The sequence below is a fragment of the Heterocephalus glaber genome, unplaced genomic scaffold, assembly GCF_053883595.1.
Source record: "Heterocephalus glaber isolate CG9 unplaced genomic scaffold, H.glaber_assembly_v1.0 deba00001523, whole genome shotgun sequence".
In the NCBI taxonomy this organism is placed as follows: domain Eukaryota; kingdom Metazoa; phylum Chordata; class Mammalia; order Rodentia; family Bathyergidae; genus Heterocephalus; species Heterocephalus glaber.
In genome coordinates, this window is record NW_028258327.1 from 23,845,096 (window position 1) to 23,860,975 (window position 15,880).

Sequence of the window (15,880 nt, forward strand, 5' to 3'; positions counted from 1 at the left end):
GAGATAATAAAGGAATATTGGAAACAAATTTATGTCAATATATTTGACAATTGAGAGGAAATAAATTCACTGAGTAAAGCATAATAATTGACACAGAAACAAAAATTTGTATATCTCTTTAAATATTTTAAATAAACTTTGCACAAGCAATTTTTTTTTCAAAATACTGGCTGAATTTTTTAAAGCACTATGTCAATGAAGCAAAATATGTAAAGGTTAGATTAAGCCAGCAGAAACCAGGTCTCCTGGGATCATGACAGGAGAGACCTCTGAGGGCCTGGATGGCTGAGCACCATGAAATGAATCTGGGAGTACCATTTCCCTAGGTGGCCCTCCTGAAGCCAAAGGCCCAAGGGGTTCTCTTCTCAAATGAAAGGTTTACACTTTTGCACACCTGAGCCTGTGATGAGTAGGGTCCTTGCATCTATTTTCTTAGCCTTATTGAAAGATTCAAAGTACTTGGTTTCATTTTAATGGCACCAATCTCTTCAGCAATCACTTCTTTGTTTCCAACTTTACATGTGCTTCTTCTTGAGCCAAAATGTAAATTTTCCAAATTGTTCTGCTCTGTTTTTACTCCCAATTCTCACCATTAAACTGGCTAAATGCAGCCAGCAGTACCCATGTCACAGCAGAAATTTGGGCTGCCTTGAAATTTCCTCTGCCAAAGCAATTAACCTATATCCTTTAAACTCAGCCTTCAGCAAAGTTTCAGGACATGGGTAAAATGTAGTCAAGTTCTTTGTCAGAATGTAACATGCATAGCTGACAGTCGAATTCCCAATAAAGTTCCCATCTGAAACCTCATGAGCTTGTCCTTTCCTGTCCACATTCTTATGAACATTCCAGTCTTCTGAGTTCTACCAGAATCACCCATCAGTCTTTTCAAGTTGCATTCTAGGGTTTCTCTAGCCCACATCTCCAAACTTTTCTAAATTCCTCCCAAAAACTAGTTTCAAAGGCTTCTTGAACCATACAGCAATGACTCCCTTCTCTGGTAGCAATTTTCTTCATTAGTCAGCTTTCTGGTCACTGGAACAAAATACCCACAACTTAAAGGAGAAGAGGTTTAATTTGGCTCATGGTTTCAACAATTTCAATCCATAACCTACTGGCTCTGAAGCAGAAGCATGATGATAGGCCATGTCAGAACAATGCTGCTCACTTCATGGCAGCCCAGCAAACACAGCGGAGGGGAAGAGCAACTGGGAGGGTTATACCTTCCAAAGGCACATCCCCAGTAACTCACTTCCATCTGGACCCCACCTCCTACCAGCATACATAGCTATGAATATGAGTGGATTAATCCACTGATAGGCATAGCCCCCCTAGGATCCAATCATCCCTGAAAGAATCTCTTAATTTAGTCAAGTTGACAATTAAGATTAACTGGCACAATCAGCTACTCTTGTCTCTCTACTTATTTCTTTCAACATTTCCATTCATAATTTGGAGTTTCTAATTTACTATGAACTAGAAAAAAATCAGGAAAATAGTATTTCTAAGAAACACACAGTAAGTAATAATCCTAGATATAAATGAAAACTGAACATTTAGGTTTAATGTAAGCTTTCTGGTCTCCTTTCATTTTTGTCTAACAGAATTCAACTAAAGACGCTGAGGTAGAAAGTCCCATATAGACTGGGTGCTACTAAATAATTTGCTATATGACTTTGACATTAAATTGCCAGGTTGACACCTATTTCCTTTTAAAGGGAATACAGTACAGAGATGCTAAAGAAAAATTTATTTCTGAAGTTCACTATTTTCTGCATCAAAATGTAAATGGTTATATAAGGAAGAGGCACTATCCAAAGTCAGAACAATGTTATTCATTCATTTTCCAGTATAGGCACATTTTAAAAAATCTAATTCTGAATCCTATCACAAAACAGCATGACTATAGGATATGGCATTACAATTAAAAAGTCCAAGCAAAAATTTTTAAATACTTAATGAATGATAAAACCTACCTCTTATACATATCCAACAGTCATCTTTTTTATTATGTTTCCTAAGTTCTTCTTCAGTTACTTCAATTAGCCTGCCTTTTAATCCTGTTAGGTCTTTCCCACTTTTGGTTAGTCGAATCCAATCCATAAGACTTCTGCCTTGTTTTAAAGGTACCTAAAAAATAGAAAAGAAAAATTAAATGTGACTTCTTATTGTGTTCTCTTCTTCCTAATACTTGTCTTCAGGCTACTTAATTATGTTTATTCTCATTTAAAAAGACAGAAATTAAATCTATCAATTCTACAAATGCTCATAACTTGTATCAAAATTATTTTTGCTACACTAGAATTATAAATGGGATATGTATAAAAATCCTAGGAGCTGGGGATGTAGCCCAGCAGTGCCAAGCCTGCCTGGAAAGCACAAGGTCCTAAGTTTGATCCCCAGTACAAAAAAAAAATAAACAAACCCTGGGCAATAAGGTAGGGTTCAGAAATTTTTTTTCACAAAGTTTCATTAATAAAAGTACCAGAGTATAACAGGAAAGTATTGAATCCAGTCAGAATACATGTCTTGGTCCTGGGTCTGTCACTAATTATGTTAGAGTCATCAATTAGGACCAAAATTTCTTCACCTTAAAAATCAAGAGACTTAGCTGGGTGTGATGGTGCATGTAATCCCAGCACAGTGGGAGGCTGAGACACAAGAATCTCAAATTTAAGCCCAACCTGGGTAACTGAGTGATTAGGGAGCCTGTCTCAAAATTAAAAGTGGTAAGGGAAGAGCTGGGGATGTAGCTCAGTGTAAAAAGCTCTTGGTTCAAACCCTAGCACACAAGAGAGATTTGATGTAAGAAAAGATACACAATTGGCATAAGTTGACTTTTTCTGAATTACTGACATAAGCAGAACATTAGAAATTATTATGTAGCAATGCAGCAATGGATTTTCTAAAAATCCAGTTCTTATGGTTTATATCTAGCTGTCCTCAAAAATCCTTATGCACACACAGGTGGAGCTTTTAGAAGGTGACTAGATCATGGAGGCTTCAAACTCATAAGTAGATTAGTCCACTAATGAGTTTATAGTTAAATGTGATGTTGAGAAGTGAAGCCTGGTCAGAGGGTTAGGAACAAGGCCTGGAAGAGTAGATCTCCCTCTTGCCTCCCTTGATCTCACTCTCTCTGTTTCCCACCACTGTGTCACGAGCCACTTCTCTACCAGCTGGCTATGGACTGAAACCTTTACAAACTATGAGCCAAAATAAACCTTTCGCCCTTTAAACTGTCAGTGTCTATGAGGGCACTGGCCAGAGGTATATGTGAGGCGGACATGCAGAGATAAAGGATCATTTAGAGCCACAAGCCCAGACCTCCCAGAATGCATGGCTCAAAATTAAAAGACAGCCTACAGGGTCACAGTCCAAATAGGATTAAAACACATTGCCTTAAGAAATGTATGCTCTGACCCTTGTTCTCCTCATACTCCAATTAATTACTTAGATTAGCTCGAAGATCAGTCATGTAACAAACCACCCTGTCCTTTCCCTGTTCTCTGTCCCCTACCTGAATTCCTGCACAGGTGTCCTTCTTTTGTCCTTTATCCTTGCTTCCTGGTTTTAGCAATAAAAAGCCACAGAAGCTTCAGTTTGGAGCTATTTTTTCCTGAGACTCTCTCATGTTGAGGGGGTCTCAGTTAATGCAATCCCTCTAGGCCCTCTTGGAATATAAACTAGACATGGACTCTGAGTAATCTCTCATCCTTTGTGCTACCAGTCATGAAATGTGACAGGTATCATCAGGTACTATGTCCCAGCAATGAGGAAAGTAACTAAGACAGATTTTTGGTACCAGGAGTAGGGCTGTTGCTGTGATGGTACCTGATCATGTGGTTCAAAAGCCTTTGGAGTGCCTTGTGGAAAGAATTTGGAAACATTAGGAGACGGGGTCTGGTGAAACAGACCTAGAATGGCATAAGCCAGGGTTGATGGAAGATTCTGGTAAGAGCTTATAACACCAGAATGCTGATAGAAATGCAATGGTAAAGATCAGGCTCAGGAGGTTTGCTTTGGGAATAAGAACTATATCGGCAGTTGGACTCTGGGCCATGCGTATTATGCTTTGACAGAAAATCTGTCTACATTTTGCTCATGTCCTGAAACTTTGAAGGAGACTGAGAATAAGAACTAATTAATTTGGCAAAGAAAATTTCAAGGCAGCCAAATATTCAAGCTGTGGCTTAGATACTGTTGGGGGCTTTTAGCAAGCTCTACATTGAGAATAAAGAGAAAATAGCCCAGAAGAATGATTTACAAATCTTTGAGTTTGGCCAGAAAGGCAGCTCCCGTAAAGCTGTGGCCAGCAAAGATGTAGCAGAACTCAGTTGCTAAAAAGATTAGCATTAAAAAGCAGCCAAATAACTTGGAAGAGGACAATAGGAAAAACAGCTAAAGGGCATGTAAGGAACCATCAAGGCCCCACCTTTCCAAGGCTCAAAATTGCAAAAGTGAAAGACTTTGCCTTGAAAGAAAGCCCCAGGGTACTCTGTTGAAGAAAGAGTGCCTAGGGAATTGACTCCCAGGGATTCAGTTTACTATGCTCAGCCAGCCAGGAATTCAAACGCCTCTGCAACCACCACCAAGATGCAAAAGGTCTCAGCTACTGCTCTTGCTTGTGGAAGATCTTGGTGCCATCCACGTGGTGCCGGTTTTATGCCCATGAAGAATGTAAGAATGGCAGAGTCATAGAAGCTTCTACCCAGATTTCAGAAGAAGGCCTGAGAGGACAGGTAGTGTGCCCAAAAGGGCAGTGTCTAAAGCTGTGAGGGTAAAGCCAAAAGTGTAGTAGAGATTCCAAGATGTTTGAAATGCTAGGAACATGGAACATCTGAGAAAAACCACAGGAATAAGCAAAGCCAATCTAAGAAAAAACCCACGAGAGCTATGACTACAGGCAGTGCAATATGGGAGAAGTCACTCATCCAAGCCCTTTGGACTCCACATCGTACCATGATTTCCCCAGGATGCTGAACACGGAAGTACAGGATTTAATATTTGTCCTGCTGGATTTTGGTCTGGCTTTAGTCCCATTCTTTTCTACCCCCCCCCCATTTCTCCCTTTTGGAATGGAAATGTTTATCTTGTGCCTTTGTATGTTGGAAGTGTTTAACTTCTTTTTCCTTTGTACTAGGGCTCCCAGCTAACAGTTTGCCTTAAATCTCAGAGACTTTAGACTTGGACTTCTCAGCAATGCTGAAACTGTTAAGACTTTGGAAACTCTTAGAGATGGTCTAAATGCATTTTTGCACAAAGGGATGCAAATGTGTCTTTTGGGGGCCAGGTTGGAGCGTTCTGGTTCATGTCTAGATGTCCCCTCCAAGTCTCATGTGCTCAAAGGTAGGGTTTTAGGGAGGTGACTGGATCATGGGGGCATGATACTCATCATTGGATAAGTCCACTTCTGAGTTTATAACTAAATGTAGTGTGGAGAAGTGAAGCCTGGTCAGAGGAGGTGGGCTGGGGGCATGGCCTGGAAGGGTGTATCTCCCTCCCTTGTCTCTTGATCTCTTCCTCTGCTTCCCCACCACCATGTTATGAGAACACTTCTCCTCTGCCATACCTTCAGCCATGCTGTCTTGATGTGGAGCCAGCCAACTGTGGAGCCAGAATACACCTTTCCTCCTTTAAGTTGTAGGTGTCAGGTACTGTGTCCCAGGAACAAGAAAGTAACTAAGACACCAACGAGAAACAAAAGTTTCTCAAATAAGGAGTTCTCAGAAAAGGGGTTGGAAAACTATAAGGGGCCAACTCTGCCCATATTTTTACACAGCCCTGAGGTAAGAATAGTTTTTACATGGGGTGGTAATGAAGAAAGGAGGCTCTCAAAGCCTAAAATACAGTAGCTTCCCTTAGCCACAGGGCATGCAGTCCAAGATACACCCCCCAAAAACTAAGGCTAGTACCAAATCCAACATATATTATGTTTTGTTCTATATATACACATTTCTTTTCCCTTAACAATTTCATGAATAGATCATAATTACTGTAGATCTTAGCTATCTCAGAACGTGATTTTTTCCTTTCTTTATTAAGTTAAGAACCTTCACAATTTCACTTAAAGGAAGGACTTCATGCCATACCAAAATTCCCCACATCGCTACTCTTGCACTTTGGGATCACTACCGAGGAAAAAATAATTGTTACACTGTTATACTGCCAGAGTCAATCTGATAACTGAGACAGCTACTACTATGTAACTGACAGGTGGGGTAGTGCATATAATGTAGAAATATTAGACAAAGGGATGATTCACATGCCAGGCAGGACAGACCAAGACAGCCCAAGACTTTGTCATACTACTTAGAATGGCATGTAATTTAAACTTATGAACTCTGTATTTCTGGAATGTTCTAATATTTTCAGATTGCAATTAACTGTGGGTAACTGAAATCATGAAACAAACTGTGAAAAAAATGAGTAAAGGGTACTACTTTATTTACTATTAGGCCCCTTGTAGAAAAATTTGCCAACTCCTCCTAAGAGGATTTAGTATCAAGATGTTTGCAGTCTGAGCTGTGTTTTACAAAGCACATTTTCAAAGTTTTTAGATAAGATGTTGCTATGGCTTGAATATCAAAAGGCTGTTATAAAAAGGCTTGAGCTTGAGGCTACAAATTCTATCTCATGCTATCAGTATGTGATACTTTCTGTCATGTTATGGCATAGCAAGAACGCCTCTGCTAGAGGTAGGGCCCTTGACTTTAGAATTCCCACTCTCCAGAATCATAATAAATAAATTTCTGTTCTTTATTAGTTATGCAGTGTCTGGTATTATATTATAGCAGCACAAAATGGACTAAGACAGGGGTGTTATTCACATTTTAAACAGTTAAGACAATCTAGTATAAATTTTTCTCTTTGGACCCAAAGACTCATTTTCACCATCATCTGTGCAACTCTTTGTCTTTGCCTCAACATTTTCTCCCTTAAATAGATGTTGAGAACATGGCTGGCAATTTTAACGGAGAAAGGCAGCAACTCATATTTTAATTCTGGAAAGACTGTACTACTCAGACAAGTACTGAGTTAAAGGAGAAAAACAATTCAAACATCAGGAAGGAAAAGACAGGACTGAATGGCTGTATAATAGATACACAGAACAATAAGTGAAACGTCAGACAGAATTGCATCACAAACCTGTATGTTCTAAGGCAACATTTCTGAAAACTAGTTTCCTTTTCTGTGAAATGGATAATAAACGCTCCCACTTCACAGGAGCATTGTGAGGATTAAGCAAGCTAATACAGGAAAGGAACTAAGGGCCGGGGATTTAGCTCAGTGGTGTCGCTGCCTGCTGCGCAAGCGCAAGGACCGGAGTTTGATCCCTGGTACCAAAAAAAAAAACCTGTTAGGAAAAGAACTAAAACAATACATGGTCATAGTAAGCATTTAATAAGTCTCAGTATTATTATAGTCAGAGATACACATTTGAAAAGCAAGGGAAAATTACAGTTTCTCAAACCTAAATTCTGATCTAGGATCAGAACCCCAGGTATCAGTAGAGAAAAATTAGTTAGTGAAGGTCCCAAATGATGCTAAGACTCAAAACAGTGCAGAAATGAAAAAAAAGGAGTGGCCCGAGTAGGTGGAAGTCTCAAAAACAAAACAAGATGTGGTTACTGATAAAGGAAGCACCAAATAACGGGACCAAACAGCATCCACGTTGAAACGAACACAAAACACGGTTTTTATTAAAATTTGCAAATATAAAATATATTTGTGTTCCACTTGTGCTAACAGTAACTATTCCTAACAAATACTCAAAGACATTGCATTAGTTTCAAAGTCAGCAATTGCTATCAGTAGAAAAGGCAACGTTGAAGCAATGAAGTATCACAGAAAGGCAGTATGACTTGAAGAGAAGTGTCCGTAAACCTGAATGGAGAGTTGAGGACCTTTGTCTTCGCTTATCCGAACTTCCCTAGCTCCATCTCACCCTTGCGACCATGTCTCTTGTCGCCACTTCTTAGCCTCCCCTTCTGCCAGTGAACTCACATTATTCACAACTCCTTCGGACAGGGAAGAACAAAAGATCGGAGACAAGGACAGGCTGAAGGAAGGAAGCTGATATTGAGTACCTACAATAAGACAAGCACCGGTCCTGTTCTACAGATCTGAATTTAATTAGCAGGAAAGAACTGTGAGAAAGGGAACTGACAGCAGGAAAGTGGGGAGAGCAATGAGAAGATGGGAGGGAGTTCGAGAACTGGAGAAGGCGTGGGATCAGAAAGCGGTCGTCAGCAAGGGCGGGAGACAACGAAAACTTGAGAGGGGCACAGGAGGTGGGAGCAAGGACAAAAGGAAAGAATACATTGTGTGGAAGGCACGAATCCTCGGCGTGAGAGCGCTTGGCGAGACTTACCTTGCTACGCCCCCCGGAGGCGGCGCGCTGCTGAGAACTGGGGGCCGGGAAAGACTGAGAAGGGACATTTAGCATCCTGGACCTCCTCTGGTCCGGGCCTTGCCCAGGGCCCACTGACCGATCGGCACGATCCGGCAGGAGCCCCCCTCCCCCCGGCCACCACCTCCCGCTCCGGCTCTGGGGCGGGGAGAGGCCAAGCCCCAGACCCACTTCCGGGGTCGCCAGGGGTGAGGCACGTCATGCCGCAGCACGTCCGCGAAGGGCGGAGCCAACAGGACTCAGGGAGCGCAGGCTAGGGTGGAAGTGAGAAGTACGCATGCTCAGTGAGTTCTGCTCCCTAAACTTCAGCACTTGAAGGAAGTGACAGCTATTTCGGGGAAAGATTACTGAAGCTGTTCCTTAGCCCTGGTGCTGATAGAATACGAGAATAAATTCCTACACAGTCCTGTTAATCCAGAACAGCAGTGTTTGTCCATTGATAAGCAGAACCATCACACTACTTGAAATATAGACTACAATAACGTTATTAAAACCGTCTGACTTCCCTAAAATTATGTCATGTAAGGTACAGGGCTGTACCAGAAAGAGAACCTCACTACTTTAAAAGCTAAGGAGTCAAATGCAAACAGCCACTACAAGAGGATAAAAGATTTTATCATTAAACACCCGGTCTCCTTGCGCTCTAACTCAGTAACTCACAAATTCTTCCTCCTCGAGTAACTTTTCACCTTCACTGAAACATACAGGGAGTTGTGGAGCTGATGGAGCTCTGACGGAGCTGACCTCCAATTGTGGTGGGGAAGAGCTATGTTTAAGAGACAGACTTGGTTTTGATGCCATCCCTGCATTTAATAACTGAGCTGTCTTGTGCATGTTAGTTTCTCAAAGCTTCATTTCTGCATCTGTATAATGGGCATACGTTTTAGTAAGGATCAAATTATCATATCTAAACTACACAGTACAGTGTGTGGTTTATTATAGGCACTCAACAAATAGTAGTGGTGGTTCTTTGTACTATTGAAATGTATTAACAAAAGAAGCACAAACGCTGGGCAGACAAACACAACTCCCTAATTCTCAAGATCCGTATCGGTGAACTGCTGGGATTTTTTTTTTTCTTGCATGTCCCTCAGGGAAAACACATTCTTGAGAGTAGAATCCAATCAACACAGAAAGTTTTCAGGAGAGAAAAAAGTTCTAAATAACCCTTCTCATCCTTCTTGTATTATTAACCTTCCTGGCTCTGAATACATTGTCATGGTTTGAAATTTATTACAATTATCCAATCCTCAAAGTGCTTGGAAATGAAAGTTACATTTGCAGTATTTTTATATTCTAAGGAAAGTGTGTGATATTTGTGGTTGTTCAAACAAGAAACATATGTTAGCTAGTAGCTAGCTACCTCTGGTCTTCATCTCCACTCATTATTATTCTGGGATATTATAGGAATATTTTTACTTGTATTGAACTGTTTATTGTGAGAAGATTGTATGTATATGAATTGAAAGAACTCCATGACTGGAGTTTACCACATTACCTTAACCTTGCAAATTGCTCATTTTCTCTCTCATTAAATGAAGTATTTTTCTGCAAGTATGTAAGAAAAACTAATCACTGAGGATTTATTTTCATTTTTCATAGGAAAAATTTCAAATGAGAGTATCAAGAACGGGGAACTAGAGCAAAAGCAAAGTTGATAATATTAAAGAATGTTTCATATCTACCAAGTATCTTAGCTCCTCCCTGGACAAAAGTAGAAAAATACTTTTGAATTCTCGTCATTGGGCTTCAATTTTTTTAGATTCCATGTAAATAACTCCCTTGAAACATTTTGTTTTAATTATAGAAATCTCTCAATGTAATATAGTAAATATTGAGCCCCCAAGCTATGTTACTACTAGATTTAAAAATAGCAGAAAAGTAGGAAGTGAGAATTACTCATTATTTATTTGTAATCACTAAAATTTAGGACCTGTAAAATTGATTTCCATTCTCAATTATAGATAATAATTTAAAGTATTTTTCACCATCTTCTAGTAAACACATAACAATAAATGTGTGATTGGTAACATAAGATGATTCCTTTGTTATCTAAGAAGATAATTCTATCTATAATTACAACATCCAGTTGAGATCAATAGGAAAGAGCAGATGTTACAAGGTCAAGTCATGAAAAATTAGATATTATGTTTCTTTGTAAAATTATAAAGATAAATTTGTAATTTAATGGAGACCAAAATTATCCTTTGTAAGCCCCAACTATGTATTTATAACAGAATTAAGGCATTTATAAATGTCACCTATTTTAAATTCCAACATTCAATTCTAGTGTAGAGATTTTTTTAAAAGGCCACACTACCATAGTAATTACAAAATATTTCCTTTTATTAAAAACTTATATACAAATAAATTAGTTTTTTTTAATTATGATACATTTGTACACTAAATTTAAATCCTACTAGCTTTAAATATCATCAAAAATTAGCTTAGTTTTCACAGGTCAGCTCTTCAATTTCATCTTCACTATCAGAATCTTCATAAAATGAAATTGTGGCTTGAATTGGAAAATTTTTCAGAAGAGTTTCTGCCTCTTGATACAAGTAATCATAACGCTTTGATTTTGGCCATAATAGTCTGAAAGAAGCAGAAAACATAGTATGCTTTATTTTTTCACATTCAGAATCGTTATATTCATGAAATGATCAAATTTCAAGTGTTCTATATGTTTAACAATGTATTAGATACATTGTATTAGATACAGCCTTAATATAGAGTTTTTAAATACTACTATCATAACTTTCATGGAATCTATTTGCCAAAATATCAATAAATGTGTGATTATTTTTAATCTTTATCCAACCTACAAATTAGATCAAACAAATTCATTATATACCCTAAATAAGCATAAGATCAATTGTCAGCTTACTTCTAGCATTATGTATATACTTATTCTTTCAAAGTATAGGAAAAGGTCTGTCTTTCATCTTTCGAGTTTCTTGGGGGAAAAATGAATTCTACCTCTATGTTAAAAATTCTGATAAAATCACCCTTATAACAGTGACAAAATATTATACATCCTAAACAAAGGCAGTAATCATCTACAGTCTTGTTTTAAACTCACAGTTTTAACTTTTAGTTATAAATGTAGCCAATTTAAGTTTAGAAACATACTGAGAACAGTATTTTTAAGTTTGTTTATGCATTCACAACTTGACACAGAAAGGCTAACATGACACCAATTACTGAGGACCCCTGAAACATTACTAGAAACCTCTGCAGTAGGCTCCAGTCTCCTACTCAGTGTACATGCAAGCCTAAGCGGGGGGGGGGGGACTAAAAGACAACTAAGAGAGACAGAAAGTGGGGCGCCAGGACAACCAATGCCGGTACAACTAACAAAGGCACCGGCCAGTCCAAGCCACTGATTTTTATTGGTAATCAATTGGGGTAAAGGCGAACTACGTGGAAGGGCAGAACTACATGCAAGGATACACAATCGTGTGGTTTCTATGGAAATTAGTGTAAGCAAGGCTCATGAAGGGCAAGACAAAGCATTCTTGAATTAGGAACAGAGTAGATAAAATATATGGTTGTAATTAGAACATTGTCCTTCTAGTTAGAAGGTTTTAATTGTAGAAACAGTATTAGGGTGGGAGTTACTCTGACTTCGGCACATAGGCCTCAGCCGGACTCACTTCTATAAACAAGCCAAGTGTGAGATTAACTTTTTAGAGCCTGCACTGCTTACAGCCTGCTTTGGGACATAATCAATATTGTGGTCCCCTGCAACCAATCTTGGTCCCATCTCCTTTCCTTGTCCCCATTTAACCAAATGTGGGAGTGCATACTGAGATATTGAGAAATGATACAGGCTTCACACAAAAAAATGGCATATAAGCATGATTGCCTCAGAGTTTTAAAAATCTGACATATATTAATTTTTTCATTTCTGTTTTTCATCCAAGGAAAGAAGAGGGATAAGTCTGAGTCAACAACTAAAGTGCAGTCATTTTAGTGTAGAATGAATAGTCCCATACATATATGTAATTGAGTGATGCTTATAAAGATTATATTATTTTCAGTATGTTCAATTTTAAAAGGAAGAAAACTAAAAATGAAATTTTAAAAAGTTTCTAGCAAGAACATTTAGAAACTTTATAATATTGATGCTTAAATAAGTAACTATCAATTAACCAATAAATATTGTAGTGATTCTTTGTGCCAATTATTCATAATTTGAAGATGAATACATCAAGAGCCCTACTCTCAAAAAGTTGGCAATTGAGTAAAAATAATAAGAAACATGATATTAGCCAAGATAAAAATTTTTAAAATAAACTTAAGTACAGTAAAATTTTAACAATAGTTAAGAAACGAATTGCTTATAAAGTTAAGTCTATTTCTAATATGTAACTGGAATTGCCAAACACAAGGAATAATGCTTAGCCTTCATCATCATACTCTGCCCAGAATTTCTCACTGTGTATTGTTTTTATTCCATGGACTCCATCCTTTCTAAATCCCTCCCTGTTCCAACTCTTCTGTCTCCTTTTGGACCTTTCTTTCTTCACATACTTGTTAGAGGTTGACCTTCCCTCACTGATCCCTCACTGAGAGTGATCAGCTCTCCCCTCTACACTGCCTAGGATGACCTTACTGTCATGATTTTCCCAATCCTTTATTCACCACAGCCTCCCAAGCCTGTACTTACAAGATTTTAACTCTAGGCCCCTGACATATTATGCTGCTCCCTATCTGATATCTACATTTGGATGTTCCATAGGTATATTAAATATAACAAATAGAAAATCAGACTCAATATCTTGCTTCCCAAGTGTATTTTAAGTCCTAATTTCCATCTTTTCGGTACAACACTCATGCAGTCACAATTCACAAACTTGGGAAACATTCTGGCTTTTGACCTCTTCTTCACTATATATATGTCAAATACCTTATGAAGCCTAGTTGTCCCCTAAATATTTCCCAAATTTACTTATTTCCATCCCCATTTCCAACATCTTAGAGAAGCTCTTTATCATTTCTTACCTGAACAATTGCAATAGCTTCCAATTTCGCTTTTCGTGTTCTAAGTCTGTATATCATTTCCTTAGTGCTTTTTCTGAAAGATAAACCTGATCACACTACTCTTCTGGTTAAAATCCATTGAGAAGCCCTCAATACAGAGTAAAACCCATGGATTTTATTCATCAAAGTCTACAGGTTCTGGCTTCTGGCTACCCTGCTGGAATGAACACAGTTCCACACACCCAAATTCCAGTTCCTTGCTGCTCATTAGCCATGCTGTCCCAGGCACCTGCATGGTGATTCAGCCAGCTACAACCTAAGATACACACTTCCTGAAACTTCCCCATCCCCAGCAGAATTAGTCACTTCATGCCCTGCCCATACTTGTAAAAACTGACCAAAGTAAACACTCCAACACTTAGTAGGTGCTATGATTACTTTTTCCTACGTCCTTCAACTAGTGCTAGCTCATGGTGGGAAATTAATATTAACTAGTACATGCTTCTTATAAACACTTCAGAAAGATCATAAGGCTCTTCGTTTAACAGCTCTCACAAGCAGGAAAACTGCATAATTATTAACTTTTCACATGAATAAAACCAACCTACATAAAAATCTCCCAGAAAGGTTGACTCCTGTGGCAAAAAATCCAGTAAATATTTGCTCTTTTTTTTTTTTTTTTTTTTGGTACGGAGGATCAAACTCAGGACCTTGTGCTTGCCCAGGCAGGCATCAGAACCACTGAGCTAAATCCCCAGCCCTAGACATTGTTATTCAAAATAAGTTTTTGAATGCTTTTAGGATCATTCTTATCTTTATGGTTTTCATTACATTTCCATTTTCTCCTACTGATCAACCTTTGATTTTCTGTAAAACTGCAACTGTTAACCCCATTCTTCCTTCTGCTTTGCAAGAGAATAATATACATACTCTGATGTAAAGTTCAATTTCACTGGGACCTTTAGGATTTTTAAAAACAGTTTTATTCAATTTCAAGAGGATACAGTTCTTCTTTTACTATATCATATACTTTCTCTGTTCATAACATAATCTTTAAGCATTTACTGGGTATTCACGTATTAACAGTTTAGTAAACGACCTCTTTGAGTCAGACAAGAGTAACCTTGAAGAAAGATTTTCCAAGAGAGAAAAACTGCAGGACCAGCTGCGGAGATGGGCTGTAGGAGGCCCCAGCTCCTCCCTGGTGCTGGAAGAGCAAGAGACCTTCGGTGAGGCCTGCCACTCACCTGACAGGGTGCCTGTATTGGGAAAGCTTTCCTGGGGCTGCGGTCATTCCTTGGCCACCGGGCATCTGGGTAGGAAAGGAGATGAATCGCTGTTACCTACACGACCTTCTAGAAATTGGAAACGTGAGGCGCAGCATCCCTAGCCCCTTTGGGGAATGTGACCCAGGGCATCTCAGCAGCCCCGATCTTGGCCTGATTCCTGTGACCCAGTCGTTCTGGGGGACACACCCGGCCACGTCAAAACCGGCCGGGCCACCATCACGCTCGATTATAAGCTAGGGGCAAGCTGCGTGCACGCGTCCTTCAGGCCTCGCGTCCCTGGCCCTGGTTGATCGTCTGCACCGCTCGAAAGAGCGCCCGCCACCCGCGCTCACCGCCTCCGTAGGGTGGCGAGGCGCCTGCTCCTCTCGCTCGCCTCGAGCTTCCCACGGTCTCCAGAAGCCTGCAGATCTGAGGGTTGGGAGCACAAGCAGCATAGAGGAGAGTGAGCCCCACCTGGGAGAATCCACCAAAGCCAAGCGCGGGGAGTAGGGTGGAAAGGGGAGGGGAGGAGCCAGGCCCGGCAGTAGGGAGGGACTGGTAGGGGCCCTCAGGGCTGCGCAGAGCAGCTGTACCCGGAGTCTGCCGCCCCGCACTGCGTCGGGCGGTCTGGGACTTGGGACGGCGGGGGGCGGCAACGCGCGCTCCCCGCGCTCTCCGCGTTTTCCATGGCTTGGCGAGGCTCCGCAGAAGGCCGCTCCCAGCTCGCGGACAGCCTTGCTCTCTTCCACACGGTCTGAGCCCCGGGCTTTATATAGCCCTTTCGGCCTCCTGCATATTTAAAGGTTCCCACCCTCTCCGCCCCTCTGTCTTCGCATAAACAAAAAGGCTGCGCGTGAAGGCGGACCGAGCTGAACTCCGGGGTGTGAAGCGTGCAACTCCCAAATGGCCTGGGAAGGGGTTTTGTTGAGCGAGTGTTAATCGCCCTTCCACACATGGCTGTGGTGAAAAACAACATTCGCCCGAGCGGCCAATTTCCATGTGAACAGGTTAGGAGGGGATAAAATTAAGCGATTCTACACGTTTTGTGTATTTCTACAAAAAGGCCAAGTGGCTGATAATTGCTTAACTCGCACATCTCATGGCTTTTTGGTCTTTGGCAAATGCAGCCGGTTCTGCATCCCGTGTTCTCAATGTTGGATGTGGACTGAAACGGAAAAAAAAATGGATTTAATTCCTCTCTCTGGAACAATTTTGG

At 40.1% G+C, this 15,880-nt stretch overlaps 2 protein-coding genes across 10 annotated transcripts in view; both read right to left on the minus strand.

Moving 5' to 3' along the window:
- The window catches only part of Cyb5r4 (cytochrome b5 reductase 4), a 94,333-nt gene extending 85,727 nt beyond the window's left edge, over nucleotides 1-8,606 (minus strand). For 3 of the 9 annotated variants that reach the window (XR_002388013.2, XM_087188080.1, XM_004860252.3), the window contains exons 1-2: nucleotides 8,372-8,604; nucleotides 1,974-2,127 (exon numbers count right to left, since the gene is read on the minus strand). Coding sequence is in view for 4 of the 9 variants with exons in the window: in XM_087188080.1 (XP_087044206.1) it covers nucleotides 1,974-2,127; nucleotides 8,372-8,446 (229 nt within the window). In the remaining 5 variants the exon portion in view is untranslated. Of the gene's footprint in view, nucleotides 1-1,973; nucleotides 2,128-5,569; nucleotides 5,680-8,371 lie in introns of those variants that run through there. The other 6 variants (XR_015441562.1, XM_021240738.2, XM_021240737.2 and 3 more) reach the window with 4 other exon arrangements.
- Nucleotides 8,607-10,115: 1,509 nt separating this feature from the next.
- Nucleotides 10,116-15,640, minus strand: Ripply2 (ripply transcriptional repressor 2). Its single transcript, XM_013077953.3, has 5 exons — nucleotides 15,258-15,640; nucleotides 15,018-15,093; nucleotides 14,644-14,708; nucleotides 13,418-13,490; nucleotides 10,116-11,005 (listed from the first exon to the last, which is right to left on the minus strand). Exons 1-5 carry the CDS (start codon nucleotides 15,638-15,640, stop codon nucleotides 10,976-10,978), a joined length of 627 nt encoding a protein of 208 aa, XP_012933407.1. The 3' UTR covers nucleotides 10,116-10,975.
- Between the last annotated feature and the right edge of the window lie 240 nt (nucleotides 15,641-15,880).